This window comes from Penicillium lagena (assembly GCF_028827675.1).
Source record: "Penicillium lagena strain IBT 129212 chromosome Unknown utg000002l_segment0_segment0, whole genome shotgun sequence".
Lineage (NCBI taxonomy): Eukaryota > Fungi > Ascomycota > Eurotiomycetes > Eurotiales > Aspergillaceae > Penicillium > Penicillium lagena.
The window spans coordinates 957,187-979,407 of NW_026623223.1; the positions used below are offsets into that span (position 1 = coordinate 957,187).

The window sequence follows — 22,221 nt, forward strand, 5'->3', positions numbered from 1 at the left end:
TTTGGGCGAAGGGACTCGACTCCTGGAATGACAGGTTCGACAGTAACCGAATGCCAGATGGGGAGCTGCCTCAGAGTTGAGAGGCGCTGAAACTTGAGGCATTGGGAATGCGGAAGTTGAGTACGTTTGTTTGATGATCTTCTCTGTCTTGTTTGACCCTGTCTGCATTTTCTCGGTGAGCCATGATGTTTCTTTTATCTTACATATCCTGTTCTGTGACTGTTCTGGCTCATCTGCGGTTTTTTTTTAATAAGTTGCTCCTATACTATTCTTATGCATGCAATTTACTATTTTTACCCCATCGCGTGTCGTCATTGTCAAGTTCCAAGGTTGCCTGTGCTCTCTCCCCACTTGGGGCTCAGCCACAGCTCAGCCCTGTGCTGGCCACCGAAGCGCTGGTGGGCCCCGACATCCTCGAGGGGCTAGTTCCAAGCTAACCATTCTGGTCTGTCTATCGGGCGCTGGGGGATGCTGTAAGCCAGTATTTCCCCGGAGAATGATCAAAGTGGGTTAGTTAGCAAGAAGGCAGTGAACTAAAGAGCTCTAGTTTGGGGTGTTTGTTGTCTGCCAGGCGGTGTCGCGAGTCCTTTACCTCCATCGGTAAGCACCTCTAATCAATCCATCGTCCTCCCTGCCCCAACCCGACCGCTCGCTCGCTAGCTCGCTCGCTCTCTCCCTTCCCACCTCACAGGGGCTCTTGTGATTCCTTTCGTTTTCAAATTTCCTTCCCTCATTTGTGACGATCGGTGTTCCCTCAATCCCGACCGTTTTTCTCCATTTCCCTCGAGCTTGGGAATGCCAGCAGTTCCCCGGCAGCCCAACATCTGCCGGCGTGGCCCCTCGCACTCGCACAAACAGCTCGTCGACTCATTCTTTCTAACCGAATCTGCACTCGCTCAAGACGATGTCACAATATCCGAACGGCCACCCCAGCGCCCCCCCGCTCCGGGTCGCTACGACGACTACATATCTCAGCACAACCCCGCCCAACCGCAACAGAGCCAACGCCTGCCGCGCCGAGTGCCCAGTTATTGCGCCGGAGATGATTCGCAGCAGTACTTCAGTTCCCACAATGAGATAGCGGTTGAAGGGAACGGGCAATACGCGGTCCAAAGCGGTCCTGGTTATGTTGACAGCGGCGGGCAAGGGAGCTACAATGTCGCTTACGGCGTGTACGACGATGAGATCGACTCGCGATATTCGCGCACCTCCTCCGAGAACACCTCTCTTATGTCGCCCAGTCGCGGCACCTCCCAGACCTCGACCATGTCCAACTATCAGCACCAATACTCGTCCGCCACACCAACGGGCCAGCTTCCCTACAATCCGCAGCTGTATGCCCTTCCGCAGGCGCAAGCACAACATGGCTTGGGATATAATCCAATGGCTTACACCAATTCGATTTCTGCCCCGGTCTCAGCCCATCAGCCCTACAATCCGGCGGCATACCAACCCGCTGCAGCGCCTGGCATGGGGGCTTCCAGTGTTGCACGACGGCCAAGTGCAGCTTCGCCGTATGGACAACCACCTCCCGCTCCTCAGAACTATGGATATTCTTCTCAGCCGCCACCGGTACCTCCTCGAGGCATTGACCATCCATACGGGAGCCGTCTGTCGACGTATGGATCGTCCCCTACAAGTCAGCCGCCGGCGACAACAACCCCAGTCACATACCAAAGTGCCTCATCACCGAACGCCCCAACATACTTTCCCGCTAGCCCGCAATTGGGGGGTGACATGCCACCACCCTCATCACGCCCTCACAATTCCTCATCGCAAGGGTCTGGATATGCCTCTCATGGACCCAGTGCTTCCTACGATGATCGGCCTCCGGAACCGCCTGCGCATCAGACCCATGCGAATGGACTTTATAGCCGGCCCAGCGTATCTGGACGGACTCTACCGGATCTGCCAGTGCAGTCGGGCTCGTCCCAAGTGCCGCCGCGACGAACAGACACTTTGACACGCCATCCTCAAGCACGACCTCTGCCCGGACCGCCACCCGATGCGGACAGCGACACCGACGGCGACGATTTTGGTTCGTTCCGATATGAGGAATTGATGAAGGAGGTGGAGGCAGCAGTGATGGACCCCCAGGGCAGTTTTGCTCGGCGGCACAGTTCAAGAACATCACATGGTTCAGATATGCGCCTCTCACCTGACGAGCAGCATACACACACAAATGGCAGCATGGCTACAGGGACTGGCCATGAGATCAATTACGCTGCCCACAGTGATGAGAGTGATGCCGAGGCGGAGGCAGGCCTGGCCATGTTGCGAATGGCCGAGGAAGAGGATAAAGCTCGCGAAGAACGCATCCTCCAACGGCGAGCGACGAATGCATCCATACTGAGCTCTGGCGGGTCCTACATGTCAAACCGAGGGCCTTCACCGCATTCTGATCCGAATGAAGATAGCGATTATGTCGCCCAAGATCTGGCACTTTACGAAGGAGGACACGCGGGCAATATGCACTACGGCGACGACAATACCTTCAGTCCGGAGGAACACATTGACACTGCCTTTGGCGACAGGCTCAACGCAAGATCTGGCTCACTCAGGAGTACCAATTTCTCTCCCGACGAACGAGCAGGATACCTCGATGATTATGAGCACCCACGAATCGCATACGACTATGCCCATCGCCTACACCATCTTCCACCAAACGCTAGGGTTGATGCCGGAGGAACCGGGGGTCTGTCAGCACCTAATGCCCTTAGCCGGCGAATGAGTTTCGATTACGGCGAAGAGGGCGACAGCCCTTACGAGCAACACCATGACGCGGATCACTCCGGCGACGAAAGCCCTTATGGGGGCGCACACGAAGACTTGTTCTTCCACCCCGGGATGCGGCCGCTGCCACCTGCACCCGTTGAACCGTCCAATAATGACCTTGTCTCGCACCTCATGCCTGCCGGGACATATCGACCTCCGGAAACTGGTGACTTGCACATTTATACACAGTATAGAGACCCACCGACCTCTGCAGGATCAAGCGGGGAGACCATCCTCAGTCCCTCTCAAGTGCCGCGATCGTCCTCTATGTCCACGCCTATTGGACCTCGTGCTGATGCACCCATCAGATCAAAAACCGATGCAGACCGTATCAAATACAAGCAACAGCAGGCGTTCCTTCTGCATCTCCAAAACAAGGACCTCCCCAAAATCACTCCGTCCGAGGCTGCTGCTGCGGCTATCACTCTCGATTTGCCTGCCATTCCTTCGGTGCGGCGCAAGAGGTTTAATCCAGCGAAATTGTCCTCTGAGCAATTCAATAAATGCACTGAGCCGTGGGCTCTCAGCTCTGTCCTGTCCTGGATTAAAGATTTGAGCAAGGATGAAACCGATCTTAGGGAGCAGGCGATTACCGACGCAATTGTGGCGCTGTTTACCCACAAAGTTCCGACTATGAACATTGCTGATGCTGAGACGCTGGCCGCTCGCGTTACCTGTGGAATGCTCCGAGAAGGAGCATTGGTCAAAGAGGAAGAATGGGTCAAGTTCGGCTCGGGTGGTCTGTCGGGTGTTCTCTTCCAAATTACGGGAACTGGGTGTTACTCGTCGAAGCTTCACGATCAGGAAATACATATCCAGGATACGGACAGCTTCGGACGATGCTACGCTCACCATTGTATGAGGACCTTGAAGAAAGTGAATCTGAAAGCGCAGATGATGGCACCACAGAAGAAGGTGGAGGACTGGGTGACATTCTACAAAGTGTCCAAGGAGGCATTGGAGTCCCACGCAAAGAAAGAGATCGATCGGCAGAACAACTTGCATGAGATTGTGACCACTGAAGATGCCTATATCGGCCAGCTGGATGTTCTGCGAGAGCTGTATCGCGATCAATTAGTCAACATGAACCCCTCGATCATTCCGGTCAAACGTCTGAGCAAATTTCTGGAGGATGTCTTCGGAAAGGTGGACGCAGTGAAAAAAGTCAACGAGGATTTCTTGCTAGCGCAGCTCAAATACCGTCAAAAGGAACAGGGTCCTTTCATTGTCGGCTTCAGCGATATCTTCAGAGAGTGGATCCGCAAGGCCAAGAACGCCTACATCGACTACGCCGCGACTTTCCCGACTGCAAACTACCTCGTCCGCAAGGAATCCGAACGAAACGTCAATTTCAAGCAGTTCTTGAATCAAGTACGCGAACACAAGTTGTCGGGTCGTCTCAGCTGGGACACCTTCCTCAAAGCTCCGATCACCCGTATCCAACGGTATACGCTTTTGCTTGCCACGGTCCACAAGAATATGCCCAAAGACTCTGAAGAAAAGACCAACCTGGCGCAGGCCATTGACGAAATCAAGGTTGTTGCGTTGGAATGTGACAACAAAGTGGGCGAGATGAACAAGAAAGCCGACCTGATGGAGCTCGCTGCTAAATTGCAGCTGCGTCCGGAGATGCAGAAGGAAGTCGAGCTTAACCTGGAGCATCTGGGGCGCCAGATTATCTACCGTGGTGACCTGCAGCGTCCAAAAACTCGCACCAGGTTCCTTGTCGATACTCACGCCATCCTCTTTGACCATTACTTGGTGCTCGCCAAATCATTCAGCACGCGCGATTCAGCACGGACGGCCAAGTACGAGCGATACGACGTGTCCAAGCTACCTGTTCCAATGGATCTGTTGGTTCTCGAAAGTACAAACGATGACCCCGTTGTCAAATCCTCTGTGCGGGGCGTTTCAACCGTGACGCCTTCCCAAGGTGCCGTGACTCCCATGGGACACGCAGGCAACGGGGTTTCCCCAGGCGCTCCATCATCTGGTAAAGCCATTGTGCCCATTACATCGCTCGATAGCTCCAAGGATGACAAGATCCTCTACCCGTTCAAAATCAAGCACCTGGGGAAGAACGGAACGTACACGCTCTACGCTTTTTCGGCGCAGAGTCGCAAGGACTGGTGCGAGAAGATCATTGAGGCGAAGACAAAACATGCCGCTGCTCTCTTTTCTCAAAATGCAGAGCCGTTTCGACTTCGTGTACTGGCAGACACTGCGTTCGCCTATTCCGATGCCTCGGCTGGCTCTAAGAGCGTCACCATCAAGGGAACGCCTCTGTACCGCGCGATCAAGGAGGTTGAAACGAGATATGAGAGCTCGAAATCACGTCCACCTCCGGTATGTAGGACTGCAGTCAACTGCGCAACAGTCTTCCAACAGCCCCCCGGTCGAATCATGTACGCGATCGGGACGGACAATGGAGTCTATCTGGCCGAGCATAACAACCCGCGCGGTTGGTATCGGGTATGTGCTATGCGCTTTTTCTCCCACTCGGCGCATAATATTAACATTCTTCTTTAGGCTATTCCCATTATGCGGGTCACTCAGATTGCCGTGTTCGAGGAATTTAACCTCTTCCTGCTCATTTCAGACCGTTCTTTGATTGCCTATCACCTTGATGTAGTGTGTCCAGCAAGCGGTACTCCATCTCAGTCGCAAGACTCAGCTCGGCGAGCTCCGCAGAAGTTATCTGGGAATCGCGAAGTGGGCTTCTTCGCAGCAGGACGCATGAATGACCGGTATTTGGTCTTGTACAAGAAGCGAGACGGACTTTCGTCCACCTTCAAGGTATGCTTCAGCAAAGCCCTCCTCCGCCTTTCCTAACACGAAACAAGGTCCTTGAACCCATCCTCCAAAAATCATCCGGCAACAAATCCAAACTTTTCCAGTCGCGTCGCTCCCAAACCGAATTCTTCCGCGACTACGACGAATTCTACATCCCCGCCGAAAGCTACCACATCAACATGTTCCACTCCTCACTCGCTATCTCCACCCACCGCGGCATCGAAGTCCTCACTCTGGACAAGAAACAGTCCTGGACCGTCCCAGATTTCCGCTCCGAAACCCCCGACGCCCACGACACCCTCCACGGCATAGCCAACCGCATCAAAGACCTCCGTCCCCTGGGCATGTTCCGCCTCAGCGACAGCGAGTTCCTAGTCGCGTACCAAGAATGCGCTGTGTACGTCAACAAGCACGGCGACGTCTCACGCAGCGTGGTCATGGAGTTTGTCGGCAGCGCACACTCCGCTTGTCTGTACGGCAAATTCCTGATTCTGTTTAATGACGACTTCGTCGAGGTCCGCAATGCTATGAACGGTCGGCTGAGACAGGTTATCCCCGGCCACAGCGTCTCCTGTCTTGATGATGGCAATAAATTGCCTGGCTCCCTTTCAAACCATATCCAGGCTAGCCAGGCTCTTGCCAGCCCCGGTAGTGCTATCAGTCTGGCGAGCGGGCTGAGTGCTAACGGAGTGTTTGGCGGGATCCCCGGGCACACGGTCAAGATTTGCATGCAGCATCCGCAGTATGAGCGCAGCCAGATTGTTTTGGAGCTGGTGGAGAATGAGGGACAGAAGGAGTGATCGGTGGTGCAATTCGACAGTCATGTCTTTTATGTTGGGGTTGTAACTGTCTTTTCTGATTTACGTCTGGGACCTTGTTTTATACCCTTTAGTTCTTTTCTTTTTCTTATCTTTATTTTTCTCAGTTGAGTCTTGGAAATGGAAGGCATGCTGGTTTGAATGGAATCAACAGCAAAAACTTTTGATGACCCTTGATTTTTGCATCGTCTTGTGGAATTGTTGGGGCAAGGTCAGCGACTTGACTTGGGCGCTTTTGACGACACCTTCTGTACATACCCACGCTATTTAGCCATATCGTTTATTCGCTGCTGAAGATTGATTCCTCAAGTCAAGTTTTTCTTAGAAGTGACTCCTCAGTATCTAAACCTCAACGGACGTTAAGTTTATGTATTTGCTCTCTATCACGGCGATTCGAAACCACCATTTGCACAAGATATATAAATATTTACACGCTCGCCAACAACAATAAACCCGATGCCTGCCATCGCAAGAACTTTGACCAGAGAAAACCATCTGTGATTCCAAATACCTCAAATAGTCCTTCATCTAGCGAGAGATATATAATGGATGCGAGTCAACACACCAGAGGGGGGAGAGTAGTAGAGCAGAGCGGAAATGCGATGCGAAGCGATGCAAGCAGCCCAATCCAGTCCAGTCCAGTCCAGTCCAAGAACACAGGGAGTTCATGATAACAAGAAAAGCTCAGCTTAACACGCAAAGACAAAGACAGGACAACACACAACAAGAGGCAGACAGAACACAACTCCTCTCCCTCGCTCCATACAACAAGGCAAGGCGAGGCAAAGCGAAAACGAACAATTGACTTGGGATATCATCATGACTCGAACTCAACAACCTTGCTGACGACCTCACCATCAGAGCCCCCATTTCCACCTGCCTGACCCGCAGCACCAGGAGAAGCAGCACCATCTTTTCCACGAACATTCACAACCTCAGCGCCTTCAAGAAGATCGCGACGAAGATCCTCATCATCTTCTTCCTCATCCTCCTCCTCCTCCTCGCGGCCAAGAGCATTGCGCTCCATTTCACGCTGCGCGTCGTCCATCCTCTTCTTGACTTCGGCGGCCATGCGGATTCCCTCTGTGGCGATATTGTCGAGGACGCCGCGGAGACCCTTGCCCGGCGGAACGATGCCGCCTGATGCGCCTGCGATGGAGACGGTTCCAGCGGCTGTGAGGTTTGACGGGCGGGCGCTGCCGATGTTGGAGAAGGTTGTTAGGTTTGAGGAGAGGGAGGAGGCGGCCAGAGAGGCTGGGTGCGGGTGGTCGGATAGGTGGAAGGACTGGGGAAAGAAGGACTCAAAGAATTGTTCGAGGAGTTCATCGGCTAGGACGACCATGCGGAAGGTTGGGAGGGTGATGTGGAGTGGGTTGTTGGGGTCGAGGGCTGGATTGGCGGACTCGGAGACCTGGCGGTTGGTTCGTGCGGCGACCGCTGGTTTGGATGGTGTTTCGAGTGTGGGCGAGGAGGAGTCGGGTTTGGGTTCTTCACCCACGTCGATCAGATCTTCCTCTTCGTCTTCCTCGTCGCCGATGGCAAAGGAGTCCAGCTTTTCAGTCGCTTCGGCGGTGGCGTTCTGAATGGCGGCCTTTTGATTTTCAGGGTTGCTGGGGTCGGCGTATTCGAAGCACCGACGAATAAAGGCGCTGACGCTACCCAGGAACCGTTCTTCGGCGGAAAGCCTGTTCTGTTCGACATGCTCGCGGTCCCGGGGTCCGTTCAAATCCTCCAGGGGTTGAGTGACGTTGATGACCCCTTCGAATCCGCGACGAGAAAGGAATAGCAGGCCCTCGGACATTCGAAGGATTCCCTCACGGTCAACAAGTCCGGTTCCACTGTCATCATAGAGATCGAAGAAGTAGTTGATGTTGTTCATGATGTCGGGTGATCCCTTGAGACGCGCCATGCCATTCACCACATTCTGGAGACTCAACCCTTCCTCAGGGTCAGTAGCCCATTTCCGGTACAGACGCTGCATGAACTCATGGTCAGCCGGCTGTGGGCGGTTCGCCCATAGCAACGATCTCCCATTGCCCTTGAGGCTGTGGTTGTGGTAGCTTGCTTCTGACTCTTTCCTCAATGGTGCGGGCGAGTCAGCCACAGCCCACTTTGCAGTAGCCGCGAGGAATTCACGGAAGGCTTCGTAGTCCATGTGAGTTGGGCTTGGGCCAAGACCCACGCGGCCGACTTGATTGTCTGCAGGGTGCGCAAGCGCGGAGAGACGCTCGGATTTCTTCTTCGCCTGGAGTTTTCTCTCCTCTTCAAGAGATCTTTGATGTTTCTGCCACTGGTACAGGGTCTCATAAAAGCGGTCGTAAATTGTTCCCAGATCGTCCACACTGAGACGCTTGCTCTCTGGCCCAAGGTTGCGAATGGAGGTGCGTTTGGCAAAGTTCTCGATATTCTCGAGAACAGCATCCTTGTGCTTTTCACGCTGCTCGGTAATTGTATTGTGGGTGATACCCGAAAATTCTTTGAAAGCAACCACCATCAATTCTTGGAACCTAGTGATGGCCCGCAGCTTCGGGTTCTCGGATCGAGGGTGTGCAGATTCATCTAGGCGAGCGAAATATGATTTCAGAATGGAGATAAATGATCCATCATCCTGGATATCCAAAAGCTCTTCGCCGTTGATGCGAAGAATAGCCAAGCCAACTTGGAAAAGCACCTTGGGTCCTTCCAGAAAGAAGACGTCCAGGACTCGGAAAGCAAAGACGAGGGGCATCGAATTGATATAAAGGGAGAGGAACCATGGCAAGGAGACCACGGAGAGCTGTACATCGGATTTGGCAAGGTGATCCCAGAGCACCGGCATAGTTTTCTCTACCAACGACTCGAAGACTTTCTGGTCGAGTAGTGTACCGTACATGGTCGTGGAGTAGTAGCCTGGCACTAGACGGTCACATAGCACGGACAGAAGGAAAAATGCCTGGGCTTCGGATGTGTATCTGCTTGGATTAGTATGTGTTAAACAGCTGAGATTCAGGGAAGCGTACATCAACAATGCTGCAACGACAATGTTCATAGCCTGACAATAACCAATTTCGGCGTTAGTCCAACTGTAGGCTGTTAGGACTCGACGCAGTCGACCGATGCCCTCTTCACTTTGGTATGCAGGATATTCAGGCAAACTGCGGTTGAGGTCCTTCTCGATCTCATCAATGGCAAGAGACTCTTGGCCTTGAAATTTCGCCAACGTCTCCTGGTACAGTTTAGGAGACCTAAGGCGAAGGAAGAGTGACCCAGCTGTCAGCTCCCAGATCTCACCGCGCAATCGATTCGGTAGGCCGACTCTGATCAGCTTGTGGAAGGTCGGCTGGCGCACGAGGGTTGCATTGCGGCCATTCTCTAAAGATTCTGCGTTAGAAGATCCAGGTAGAGTGAGCGATTCAGATTCATACCTCTAAAATATTCACCCCAAAGCCTCATCTTACTGCGATCACGGAGCTTGCGAGCATCACCGGGATAGCGGAAAATCATACCCAACCCGGCATCAGGTGGCTGACGAGCATCTGATTCGGTTCCCTCCACAGGCTTTGACTTGGTGTTCGACAGAAGGTATTCCGAGTAACAGTCCGAGACAACAAGGCGCAAGCTCTCCACTTCCTTCATCGCTTCACGCAGGCCCTTCTTGAGACAATCACAGAAGCGCTCACAGGCCTGTCGACTGCCAACAAGTTGGAGGATGAGTCTTTGGGGTGCCGGGCTCAACTCTTGTGACTTGATCAACAAGCCGTTCCAGGTAGTCAGGGCCAAAGAGAAGACATGGCTAGCGCTGTGTAAACGTTCCACACGACGGATGCAAGAAAGTGGCAGCGTGAAGCCATTGCCTGAGGGACCGGTCCCATGTGTCTGGCCTGTCCAATTGGTCGAAGCGCTATGTGTAGCAGAGGGAACGAAGCTAGTCGGCTGGGTAGAGAAGCAGATGAATCGTTCGCTTATGTGCAGACGGCCGTTGTAGCGGTTCCCTGCGTGGTCGATGCGGCGAGAGCCATCGCTCGGTGAGCCGCTGGATGAATGGGGAAGCGGGAGAACAAGGTCCGCAGTGATCTCCTGCAGCGGGTTCTGCGAGTCCGGGAGGCGGAATTGTTGGCGGAACAGTGATGCTTTAGAGGGATTGTTGTCGGAAGAAGAGAGCGCGGGGATGTTGAAATTGGCTGGATCGATCAGCGATGACGCCTTCTGGACGAACGACTGGAGCATGGTGGTGGTGGAGAGGTCCCAATGCAGGTTGGGGGGACAGCTGTAGAGGTGGCCCCGGGTACGGCTATGTGACGTTGGAGCAGAGCTAGCTCAGCCAGGAAGCAGACTCGGGGGAGGAGAGGATGGAAGGTATGATGTAGTGTGAATGAGTCTGGGGAAAGGTCATTGTAGGGTCAAACAGAGCATCCTTGGCCACCAGTTGGCATCCACGGGGGGTGAGTTGAGGTGTTGATCTCTTGTTATGAGGGGGAATGTTGGCGGTATCCCTCACGTGATGCTCTCAGCCTTACTACGGATTGGGGTCGGAACTATACATGATTACACTTCAAGAACAGACCAACAGAACGAATCAATTGAGGAAATAGCTGCTGTACAAGCTGTCACATAACGGATGGCTCCATGAGCCAGACGGATAGCAATCTCATACGGTAAGTCACGTCACAATAGTCATTGCCTCCCGCAGCAGATATGAAGGACAATGCCAATTAAACAAATAGTTCAACCTCTTTAATTCTTGTCCATGGATCCCCGGGCCTCAGCCTCGGTGTACTCGGGGAGCACATCTTCTGCGGCCTCGGTCATCAGACCCTGCTTCTCGCACGCTTCACCCTGCTCCCACGCAGCCCTGTGCTCCTGGGACTGGTTTCCGCGGAAGCGCTGCCAGACAAAGACCACGACCTGTCCGACCAGCATGCCGACGGCACTGGCAGTCAAGCCGGCCAAGACACCCAGAATGGCGGGCACAACGATGAAGTGAACCACCCGGGAGAAGGTGCGAGAGAAGGCACCGTGGTGAGGGTGGTGCATGTGGTGGCGGTGAGGACGGCCCACCTTGTCGCCCTTGCTGTGGCCGTGGTGCTTGCCCTTCATGTGCTTGCCTTTGGCGCAATCCTTGGGACCGGTCATGCTCGAGACAGAGGCCATGCCCATGACGCGCTCCTTCGCCGCCGCTAGCAGACCCCGCACACGGGAAACCAGAAGTGCCTGCAGGCACTTGGGATTGCCGTTGCACTGCCTCCAGGACAACTGCTCGGGCTCAGTGGTGGTCTTTTCGATCTCAGTTCGGGCGATGTACAGATTGCCATCGGGGCCCACGATGAGGGCGATCTCCACTGTGTCGAGGGGGACGGGGAGCATTTCCAGATCGAGGATGGTGAAACGGACATCGAGAAGATCAAAGGGCTCCTTGTCGGATGTGCTGGCCACCGGCATCACTTCGAGGGCGTATCCAACTGTGACCGGGGCGCCCATCTCGCCATCGTCACGCTCCTGGGCGGCCATGATGGGGCTCGGCGGAACGGGCGGGAAGATCTGACGACCGTTGGCCAGCAAAGAGTTGTCTTCAATCGAAAAGTCCAGTATCTAAGCAAGGGAGTGGATTAGCCAAGGATGTCAATCAACGGTGGTGGTGTTGGCCATACCAGAGATGAAGAGTGGCCATCAGTCCAGCTGGGTTCGCCGTTGTCTGCGATCTGGCGGAAGAGGCACTCGGTGCAGGGCAAGTCGACCAACGCGTGCTGCGTCTCTTGGGCGACCATAGGATGCACATTCAGGAAGCCATCCTCCACAGCCTCTACCTGGGGCTCCATGTCGGGGGTGATCAGTACGGCGCTGACGCCCGCGCCAAGGGCGGTGGCGCCTAGCAGGACGGACGGAAGAAACATGGTGGTAAAGAGTGGACGTCAAGGACAACAAGCGGAGATTAAAGGTGCAGTCAAGAAAGGAAGTTGTATTGTGCCTGAGTGTTAAGATGAAGAAGAAGAAGTCAGAGCATCTGGGGTGATTGATCAAATGATTACAGAGCAAAGAAGGGCGAGACAAGGAGAAGGCGATCATTGCGCGGCCCAGGCGCTGATTGGGCCTTGGCTGGTTGCGTCACCCCCTACCGGATCACGTTTTTCCGTTCCCAGAATAGTCGGATTACCTAAACTTGTAGATCTAGACATAAAGTGCGCGGATGGCTTGAACTAGCCCAACGACACCCGGTCCACGTCCATCCACTGTGCTAACTCGTACTGTATCGACTCCATCCATCGAAACTCCCCAACACGCCGGTGGCGCAACTCGGCCATGACAGTACGCGGGATCTGGTTCACCATCATCCACTCCCGATGCACCCGATGACCATGCCAGAGATACAGCAGCGTGATCAGACTGATCATGCCTAAGATCAGGTCGTGGCGATGTTTCTGAACCATGCGCAGGGCCCATTGGGTGAGTGCCAGGCGAACTCTCTTCCCCTGGTTTGCTAGGACATGTCGCTGGGTGCCCATCATCGTGGTCGATGGATGATCTCCCGGCTCGGGGGTGGTGTGTTGTGGCCATGTGCATGGCATCAGGCTGCGGACTCTTTCGTCGACGGACGGTGCCTGAGTTGTGCGCTTCTGGGTTTTTGGGCGGGACACGACTTGCTTCTTGGTCTCGATGTATCCTGCGAGGGACTCGCCCATCTGAACCCCCCGGGGCGCAAACTCGGGAACATTGGTCTGCGTCTGCCTAGATTTTCGGTCAAGGCCATCGGAGTGAACGGATACAGCAACATGATTTTCCAGACGCGGCGGCTCTTCAGTCTGCGTTCCGTACGACAACGATGGCGGAAGCGGTGGATGCAGAGGGAGCTTGGGGAACGTGGGGCTAACTGTGTACACAGTCACTGCGTCGACAACCCGCAGGTTGATACTGCGAGAAGCCAAAGTCGTACCTAACTGTGTCGGCGTGACAGAAGAGCTCTTGGCCCGCTCCACTTCCTTGCTGTTCGGAATGCCTTCCCTGGCCTGCCGCAAGGATCGGGGAACCATCCTGATGTGCTTGAACTTGAGACGGTCATCTTCGGGCTCTGATGAACTTGAACTGTCCGGGAAACAGATGTACCCAGCACGCTTTCGGGAGGGAAAGCGAATACTCCCAGGAGGACTCGGAAAGCGAGGGTGGCTGTCGGAATCCCAGCTGTTGAAGCTCTGTGAGTCCAGCACCATCGAATCCGTGTCTGTGGAGTCGGACATGGCGAAGTCCGTCGATGGATCTGAGCTCTCCATGTTGATATCCCCATCGTAAGGACTGTCTGAAATAACGGAGCAGATACTCATTGGTTTGGGCATTGTCGATTCGTGATTAGGGTCCGAACTGTCGAAGGAGCCACTCATTTTCACATCTTCCAATGCCGTAGACAGGCGTTCGGGTCTTCTCGGCTGCCCACCGCTCTTGCCATTCCGTCGAACTCGTAATTGTTCCATGACAGACTGACACAGGGTCTCTGAGCCACTGATAACCTGCAAGACATTCTCCATAAGACGACCGAGCCGTTCCTTTTCCGGATGCTCCAGCTCATTGCGCTCCCTCAGCGCATCCTTCAATAAAGTCCATCCCTCCACATGTTTGAGCACGTGCTGCCTGTACGTCTGCAAACCGGAAGACGAAGTCGAGAGCGCCTCCTCCAGATCGTGAACCCTCTTCTCCGTCTGGGCCAACTGCCTCTTCCAGGTCTTCTCCCGTTCCGCCGCAGATCGTCGCAGATTCGAATTTATCATCTGAAGCTCGTCGCACCGCTTTTCGACTTGCTGCGTGTAGTCCTCATTGGTTTGCGCCAGTTTCCTCTCCCGCGTCAGAGACTTTCGAAGCTCCTTGGCTTTTGCTGCGTTCACATCAGCTCGCGTTTCGCCGCCGTGAATGATGCCCTCATACTCGCTAACCTGGTTGCCCAACAGGTAGATCTGCCGCTGCTGCTGTTGCGCTCTTTCCTTGATTGCCTGGGTGTTGGCTACCTCCTCCGAGATTTGCTTCTCCAGCTGCGCTTTCTGGATCCATTGCGCCAGGTTGTTCTTGTTGGTCTCCTTGTTCGTACGAGGAACATCAGCGCGCGGGAGTCGACTGCCTGGCGATCTAGCAGGCATCTGGTGTGGAGGTGCCATGGCCGCTGTGGGAGGCTTCCTCGGAGGGTTGGAGCGACAGCAGAATTGCAATAGGCACTCGAGGGTTTATGTCTTTGGAAAAGAATTGGGGTGGTTTTCTCCGCAGAAACCTGGCGTTGTAGATCGAAGTACTCCGTCTTTGAGCAGGGGTTCTTTATGTCTGGGCATCTCTGGGACAATAGCCATTGAGAATAAACGAGGGAGAGGCCATCCATTATTTACTACATATAGTCCGGCTCTATTGTATCCTGGATCCCCGTTCCCATTCGCTTTGAGCATATAGCTATTGATAGGGATAGCCATCAATAGAGTGACGTCGGACCTAGTCGACTCTAGAGCAGCGCTAGCTCATATTGTTCAGTTATGCTTGAGTCCTTTGTTCTGGTCCAATTTTTTGTTACCAACTGCTATCTGGATCAAGTGTGTCAAGAGATGTCTTGTGGGTTCTTTGTCCTTGTCTTAGCACCCCGACCACGGTTACAAAGCACTGGATAGCAACAAGACCAGAACAATGTAAATAGAATATGCCGGAATATCCCGGCACAAATGCCTGATATAACGTCAATATAGAACAAAGAAAACGTTAGAGTCCCCGTCTATATAACACTACCCATGAAACCTATGTCTCACAGCTTCGACTTCTTCTTGCCCGTAACATTGGGTACATCCATTCCTGAGAGTAGGAAATCCGGGTAGCTCAGCCCGGCACCGGCTACACCACTAGCCGACATGCGCCAGTTCGCGCCGTCCACTAGATGACATATCCATCTTAGCATCTAAACAGGTATATCACAGGGGGAAAAAACAACTTACCGACGAGCGTCTGGCCACTCACGTAGCTCCCTGTGTCAGAAAAGAGATATACCGTCGCATCGGAAATGTCGCGAACATGCCCGACGCGACCTAGGGGCTGGGATCGCGTGTAGGCAGCCTTGGCATCGGATGGCAAGAGACGCTCCAGACCCTGGGAAGTAGATCGAGTCAGTTTGGTTTTATTAGGGTTGTAAAAATGACTTACCTCCGTTTGAGCAATGGGGCCGGGGGCAATGATGTTGGAGGTCACGCCGAGGGGACCGTATTCAATGGCAACATTGTTCGACAAAGCGTCGATGCCGGCTTTCGCGACCGACACGTGGGTCTGGAAGGGCATGCCCCGGTAATGGATGGTGGCGCTGACGAAGATGATTCTTCCGCCGGTGCCGAGGGGAGATGGCTGGACTGGGGAGGGTTCAGCATGACGAGCAGAGGGAGAAGAAGTGTAACTCACGCGACCCCGAGTCCATTTTGTGTTTGTTTCCCGACTTTAACAGGTGTGGAATGGTGGCTTTGAGGGTATTGTACGAGCCCAGGATGTCAATATCCATGACCGACTTGAACGCATTGACGGAAAGCTGCTCGATTGAGGCTAAGAAGTTGCCTGCTGCGCCGGCACTGTCGACGGTCATCACGTCAGTATTGGGTCGCAAAAAAATGGAGGGACTGTCCGGGCCTTACATGACAAAATCAATGCCTCCGAATTCCTCCACGCAGCGATCCACTGCCGTCTTCAAGCTCTCGAAATTCCGCACATCCACGGCCCCAATCCCAATCACCTTTGCACCCTGTCGTGCAGTCGCAATGTCCTGAGCAACGCGCTCTGTCTTCTCCACATTGCGGCCGATGATGCAAGCATTCGCTCCGAGATGGACTAGAGCGCGGACTTGGGCGCTGCAGATGGTGCCCGCGCCGCCGGTGCAGAAGACGACCTTGTTCGCTAGGGTTGGGTCAGCTCGCGGTGTAAAAACCTCGGGAGTCGGTACAGACCAAACAGGCCATCCTTCCAGGAGTCGCTCATGTAATCTGACTTGGGGAGTGGCATTGTGGTGACGCTGGGGGCGGTGGAAAAGAGAAGTGGTGCAGGGGTCCAGTTCCATTTAACTATCGATAACCAAAACCAAACTATTAGCTATCACCCCGTCGCCTTTTCCCCACAGCCGTGGACCTCGGCTTCTTTTTGATTCATGGTCGGTACAGAGTCCCCCTATATTGTAGTAATAATACATCGTATTATACTTCGCCCCTAGTAGGTGCGCGTAAATCATTGGTAAATACCTGGGCATACCCAACACTTTTCGAACTTGATCTGTTTCTGTCCCTCGAAACCACCCCTTTCCATCCGAATTTGAAGCTCAAACTCACACCATATAGGGATCTTAGGTCGCTCAATAACATACTCCGATTTCAGAATGATTGGCCTACTAAGATTACGGATTCGACGCGGTGGATGGGTGGATGCTGGACCTGGCCCACGCACCAATCAGAGACGGGCCACTTCGAGTTTCCTTCGCTACTCAGGTATAGGGTAGAAGAGTGTAGCATATGGTGCTTCTGCTGGCAACGATTACTGATTCAAACCCAAATAACCGAGCTTGTTCCGGTTAGAAGCAGGGAATGTAGTACCTTGCAGCAAACCCCAGATGACGTCACGCTGTCGCAAACGATCCAGATTCCACGAACTCGGTACTTTAATAGATACTTTAATAATGTATGATGATAAAAGACTGGGATTTTCGTGTTGCTTAATCTCTCGGCGTACAAACCCAATAGGCCAATTAAGAAGATCAACGCTGTGCTAAGCCTTTGAGACATACTTGACCAGGGGAACGATGACGTCCAATACTGCTTCAAACTCCGTCGTCTTATATTGGCACCGTACCGACTTAAGACTCCATGACTCCCCAGCGTTGCACGCCGCTCTGTCGTTGAAACCCTCGGTATTCATCCCAATCTGGACCTGGGATCCTCACTATGTTTACCGAGCTAGGGTTGGTCCCAATCGCTGGAAGTTCCTTCTTGACTGCCAGAATGATCTTAGCAAGTCATACACCAAGTTGAATTCGAATCAGAAACTATGGATCGTGCGCGAGGCACCCCAGACTGTTCTTCCTAAGCTCTGGAAAAAGTGGAAAGTGACACATCTAGTCTTTGAGAAAGACACAGATGCATATGCCCGAGATAGAGACGAGGAAATAATGTGCATGGCAAAAGAAGCCGGGGTGCATGTCATCGAGAAGATGGGCCGCAATTTGTTCGATCCGGACGAGCTGGTCCAGAAGAACAATGGGAAACCTACGATGAGCATGGCTCAGGTTGAAAAGGCTGTCAAGCGGATCAACCAAGGAGAGCCAGCAAAACCACTTGCGTCTCCTGACAGCCTTCCAAACCCTTGGGACTCGAAGGAAATGGACATCAGCAGTCTGGAGCATGACGTTGCTGATGCGAAACCGGATTTCAACGAAGCTCACCGTACTGCAAGGGACAGGCAGTACAGCCATATTATGGGCCCAGAGAACTCTTTTGGTGTTCCAACATTCGAGGAAATTGGTATTGATCATTCTCTCGCAACGACACCTCATAATGGAGGAGAGACAGAAGCTCTGAACATCCTCGATCGATGTATTCAGGATGAAGAGTATATCGGCAGATTCGAGAAGCCAAAGACATCCCCAGCAGATTTCGAACCTCAGTCGACAACTCTTCTCTCGCCCCACCTCCATTTTGGGTCTCTTTCTGTTCGAAAATTTTGGTGGGATGTGCAATCAATCTTGGAAAAGCGCAGACAAAACAAGAAATCAAGTTCATCTATCCCAACTAACCTGCCTGGCCAGTTGCTCTTTCGTGACATGTACTTTGGAGCTCAAGCTGCCATCGGTCATGAATTCGCACAGACCTATAAAAACAAAATTGTCCGATTTATTGATTGGCATTTGCCTTCCAATCTCTCTACAACTGGCCTTCTGGATGGAACTTATACTGTGGACTCTCCAGAGGCGGAGGCGTGGTTTCAGCGATGGAAGCACGGTCAGACTGGGTTTCCATGGATCGACGCCTTGATGCGCCAGCTGAAGCAAGAAGGCTGGATGCATCACTTAGGAAGACACAGTGTTGCCTGCTTCTTGACAAGGGGAGGCTGCTATGTGAACTGGGAGAGGGGCGCAGAGGTGTTTGAGGAGTTGTTGATTGATCGTGAGTTGCGGCCGTCTACGAAAGATATCTCATCCTCTGACCAACGCCACAGATGAAACAGCCAGTAATGTGGGGAACTGGATGTGGCTCTCATGTACGGCCTTTTTCCACCAGTTCTATCGCTGTTATTCACCAATTGCATTTGGGAAGAAATGGGACCCAAACGGCAATCTCATCAGACGCTACTGCCCTGAGCTGGCAGAATTCGACAAGAAATATATATATGAACCCTGGAAAGCACCTATATCAGACCAGAGAAAGTGGGGGTGCCGGATTACAGGCGATGGGAACAATACGTCGGTTGAAGGAGAATCGATCTACCCTAAACCAATGTTCAATTTTGACGAAAGACGACAAATATGCATGGAAAATATGAAAAGGGCATATAGCGTGGGAATGTATGGTGATGATGAGCAGGTCAGGGATGGGTCATGGCAGAAAGTTTTCGGACACTCTGGCAGGGAGGATGAGCCAGAGCCCAAGAGAAAGCGGCAAAAGGTTGTCGAGCAAGACGAAAAGAAATAGGAGTTAGACCGCGCCCCAACCCGTGGACGCGTTAAATTCGGAGATTGGTCTCATGTAACTATACTAAAACAAGGGGATTGTTGGGAATCGATCCTGCAACGGGTTATTGATGTTGCTAACAATTATTATTATTATTATGCCAAGGACATGGGCTGAGGGTGGTTTCTAGTCTGCTTCAACTTCCTCCGTACGAGCATTTGGGAGCAGCGAAGCTCAACTGCATGTATAGCTGGTCCAGGATACCAGACTCCGCATGTCACAGATGAACCCCACACAGACCTAGACAACCTCTCTCGTTAATCACTATTTCCTTCGACTATAGCGAGATATACCCTCTCAAATCATCATAGCGTATCAATCCGCTCCTGCTGCTCCTCCCATCTTAGAAACCGGGCGGTTGCTGGATGGCCCGTGCGTGACTGATGTCACCTCCGCCTGTTCCACTCGTCTTTGTCTCTGCAACACAACGATAGGTCAAGCGATCACCTTCAACTCCCACAATATCATGGCGTGCCCTATCACCGTCACCAAGTTCGTGGGCACAGTCTCACTCGGTCTGCTGACGGTAAGTTGGATCTCCCTCGCTTTCCCCCACTTCCGCTAACGCGACAATCGCAACCCTCCAGGGCCTATCCTACTCCACCTCCGCCGTCACTGTCCCGTCACTGCAGCTGCTGCCCACATCCACCACGGCGTCCCGGTGTCTCCATGAAGTCAAGCGCCTGAATCGCAAGCATGTCTTGCGCATCTCCAGTCTGGCCAACACCTGCTTCCTCTTCGCCTACTGTATCTCCCCGCCGCGTCGCAAACACCCGTATCTGCTGTGGATGTGCGCGACCTCCGCACTCGCCTCCTACGGCCTGGATTTCTGGTTCAATCGCCAGATCGGCTTGCAGAATTGGTTCTTCAGCGTTCTCCGGGACACAAGCGGTCTGACGCTGGGCCGCAAGTCTTCTGCTAAGAAAGAGGAGGACTTGGTTGTTGTGGAAGCTGAGGAGGACGTCAATGGTGAGACGATCCAGCGGGAGATGGTTGCAGAGCGCCGTCTGCAGTGTATTCGGGCCTGGTTGTCTGGTATCGCGCTGTCGATGGGAATTGTCGGGCTCTGGGGCGATCGATCTTGATCTGTGCGGATGATAGGCTTATTCCGTCAACCCTCAAGTGTTATTTTTGTGTTCTCTCTGGCGAGTGGCGAAATACTGGATGTTTCCCTTGAATTATCTGCTTAATTTGTTGTGGACGACTGTCACTATTCCCGTGTTATGATGTTGTATCGTCACTCTTTCCCTGCCTTGTTCCCGGGATGATGAAGATTGAGACGAATAAAACGAGATACTAATTACGGCTGCACAAAATCCGTAATACTTGAACAGTATTTACCAACTGATGTGGCGGCGGGGGCGGGGGTGGAGGGCCTGACGATCACTCGAAACATATAAAGACGATGACAGGATGCCGAAAGAGTAGGAGAGGTATCGGATAGAGACAACTGACCATGCATACTCACACTCTCATCCTCATTCCCATCCTGGTGGTGGTTTTACAGTTCCTTCTCCGCGTAGGAAAAGCCCTATTCGGCCCCCTCCGCTCACTCCCTGGCCCATTCAGCGCCAGGTTCACAAGCCTATGGTACTTCAACCGTGTGCGCCGCGGCCAGTTCGAACACGACAATATCCGTCTGCACGAGGAATACGGTCCAATTGTGCGTGTTGCCCCAAACCACTACAGCATCAGCGACCTCTCCGCTGTCCGCACGGTCTACGGGACCGGGTCGCGTTTCGCCAAGTCGGCGTGGTATGATGGGTGGAAACACCCGGCGCAGTGGACGGTGTTTGCGGATCGAGATATAAAGCGACATTGTTGGTTTTCTTAGTCCTCTTCTTCTTTGATTTATAGCGGGACTCACTAACGATGCTCGTAATGATGGGAAACAGCCGATTCGAGAAAAAGATTTACGAGTCTGTACTCGATGAGCTCGTTGGTGCATTACGAGGCTTTGGCAGATGACTGCGCGGATCTGTTTTTGAGAAAGTTGGCCGGTTTTGCAGACCGGCAAGAATCCCTCAATCTTGGATACTGGTTCCAGTGTTATGCTTTTGATGTCATTGGGAATATCACCTTTGGGGAACGGTTCGGTGAGTTCTCAAACGGCGAGAGGTGGAAGGAGTTTAACAAGGCAACACAGGATTTCTGGATGATGGAATCGATATAGATGGAGCTATGGATGCACTGGATAACGTATTGATGTATAGCACGTTGGTCGGGATCTATCCAGAATGGCACCCGCGACTCTTCGGCCCATTAAGCCGATTCAAATGGTCTGGCGCGGGTGGGAGAGCGTATCTCAGCAGTTTCGTGAAAGAGAAGATCCGACTCCACGAAGAGAAGAGAAACGATCCCGAACCAGCGAGTAATGGATTCAAGACGCAAGATTTCCTTGAGAAACTGATGAGTGCGCGCGACAAGGACCCGGAGAAAGTGACGGATTATCACCTCTTCATTATGGGCCTGTCAAATGTCAGTGCCGGATCTGATACCACGGCCATCAGTCTGTCGGCTATTGCGTGGAATCTGCTTCACAACCCCGAGACGCTCAGGAAGTTGCGACAAGAGATCGACGATTTTACTGCTCAGGGGAAATGCAGCGCGGAAGTCACTTTCAAGGAAAGTCAGGATATGCCGTATCTCCAGGCTGTTATCAAGGAAGCGCTACGCATGCACAGCGCTACCGGGCTGCCCATGTGGAGGGTAGTCCCTGATGGCGGTGCAGAAATCAGTGGGCGCCATTTCCCTGCCGGCACTGTAGTCGGCATCAATACCTGGGTGGCACACTACGATGAAAAAGCGTTCCCGGATGCAAAGACATTCAGACCAGAGAGATGGTTGGAAGCCGAGAGTGATCCGGAGCGGCTAAAGGAAATGAACCAGATGTATATGCCTGTACGTGTGACAATCCTTAAATAAGATGGTACTGTTGCTAACATTAAAAATAGTTCGGCCTAGGTTCCCGAACATGCTTGGGTAAGCACATCTCTATCCTCGAGATGTCTAAATTGATTCCACGGCTTGTGCGTGACTTCAACCTCACTCCTCTACGAAAGACATGGCATACGGAGAACTTCTGGTTTGTCAAACCGATGGATTTCGAAGTCCGTGTGCAAAAAAGAATGCAAACCCCAGAAGCAAAGTGA

At 52.9% G+C, this 22,221-nt stretch overlaps 8 protein-coding genes across 8 annotated transcripts; 4 read left to right on the top strand and 4 right to left on the bottom strand.

The window, feature by feature from the left end:
• Positions 1-816: 816 nt before the first annotated feature.
• On the top strand, positions 817-6,368 carry N7510_003138 (putative Rho guanyl nucleotide exchange factor; the record flags this gene model as incomplete). Its single annotated transcript, XM_056975065.1, has 3 exons — positions 817-5,247; positions 5,305-5,571; positions 5,619-6,368. Coding segments are annotated over 3 exons (5,448 nt in total), but the record flags the coding sequence as incomplete, so codon positions are not given.
• An 835-nt stretch (positions 6,369-7,203) lies between these two features.
• Positions 7,204-10,592, bottom strand: N7510_003139 (GTPase-activating protein; the record flags this gene model as incomplete). Its single annotated transcript, XM_056975066.1, has 3 exons — positions 7,204-9,337; positions 9,386-9,737; positions 9,791-10,592. The coding sequence occupies 3 exons, from the start codon at positions 10,590-10,592 to the stop codon at positions 7,204-7,206; spliced, it is 3,288 nt and encodes a 1,095-aa protein (XP_056835022.1).
• Positions 10,593-11,099: 507 nt separating this feature from the next.
• Positions 11,100-12,256, bottom strand: N7510_003140 (uncharacterized protein; the record flags this gene model as incomplete). The annotated part of the gene is made up of 2 exons (XM_056975067.1): positions 11,100-11,954; positions 12,014-12,256. The coding sequence occupies 2 exons, from the start codon at positions 12,254-12,256 to the stop codon at positions 11,100-11,102; spliced, it is 1,098 nt and encodes a 365-aa protein (XP_056835023.1).
• Positions 12,257-12,559: 303 nt separating this feature from the next.
• On the bottom strand, positions 12,560-14,482 carry N7510_003141 (uncharacterized protein; the record flags this gene model as incomplete). Its single annotated transcript, XM_056975068.1, has 1 exon — positions 12,560-14,482. The coding sequence occupies one exon, from the start codon at positions 14,480-14,482 to the stop codon at positions 12,560-12,562; it is 1,923 nt and encodes a 640-aa protein (XP_056835024.1).
• Positions 14,483-15,126: 644 nt separating this feature from the next.
• Positions 15,127-16,358, bottom strand: N7510_003142 (SDR family oxidoreductase; the record flags this gene model as incomplete). Its single annotated transcript, XM_056975069.1, has 6 exons — positions 15,127-15,251; positions 15,314-15,464; positions 15,519-15,718; positions 15,768-15,931; positions 15,995-16,253; positions 16,304-16,358. The coding sequence occupies 6 exons, from the start codon at positions 16,356-16,358 to the stop codon at positions 15,127-15,129; spliced, it is 954 nt and encodes a 317-aa protein (XP_056835025.1).
• Positions 16,359-17,145: 787 nt separating this feature from the next.
• Positions 17,146-19,030, top strand: N7510_003143 (uncharacterized protein; the record flags this gene model as incomplete). The annotated part of the gene is made up of 2 exons (XM_056975070.1): positions 17,146-18,505; positions 18,558-19,030. The coding sequence occupies 2 exons, from the start codon at positions 17,146-17,148 to the stop codon at positions 19,028-19,030; spliced, it is 1,833 nt and encodes a 610-aa protein (XP_056835026.1).
• Positions 19,031-19,535: 505 nt separating this feature from the next.
• N7510_003144 (uncharacterized protein) lies at positions 19,536-20,154 on the top strand (the record flags this gene model as incomplete). The annotated part of the gene is made up of 2 exons (XM_056975071.1): positions 19,536-19,595; positions 19,657-20,154. 2 exons carry the CDS (start codon positions 19,536-19,538, stop codon positions 20,152-20,154), a joined length of 558 nt encoding a protein of 185 aa, XP_056835027.1.
• A 371-nt stretch (positions 20,155-20,525) lies between these two features.
• Positions 20,526-22,221, top strand: N7510_003145 (cytochrome P450; the record flags this gene model as incomplete). Its single annotated transcript, XM_056975072.1, has 4 exons — positions 20,526-20,889; positions 20,965-21,165; positions 21,216-21,970; positions 22,024-22,221. 4 exons carry the CDS (start codon positions 20,526-20,528, stop codon positions 22,219-22,221), a joined length of 1,518 nt encoding a protein of 505 aa, XP_056835028.1.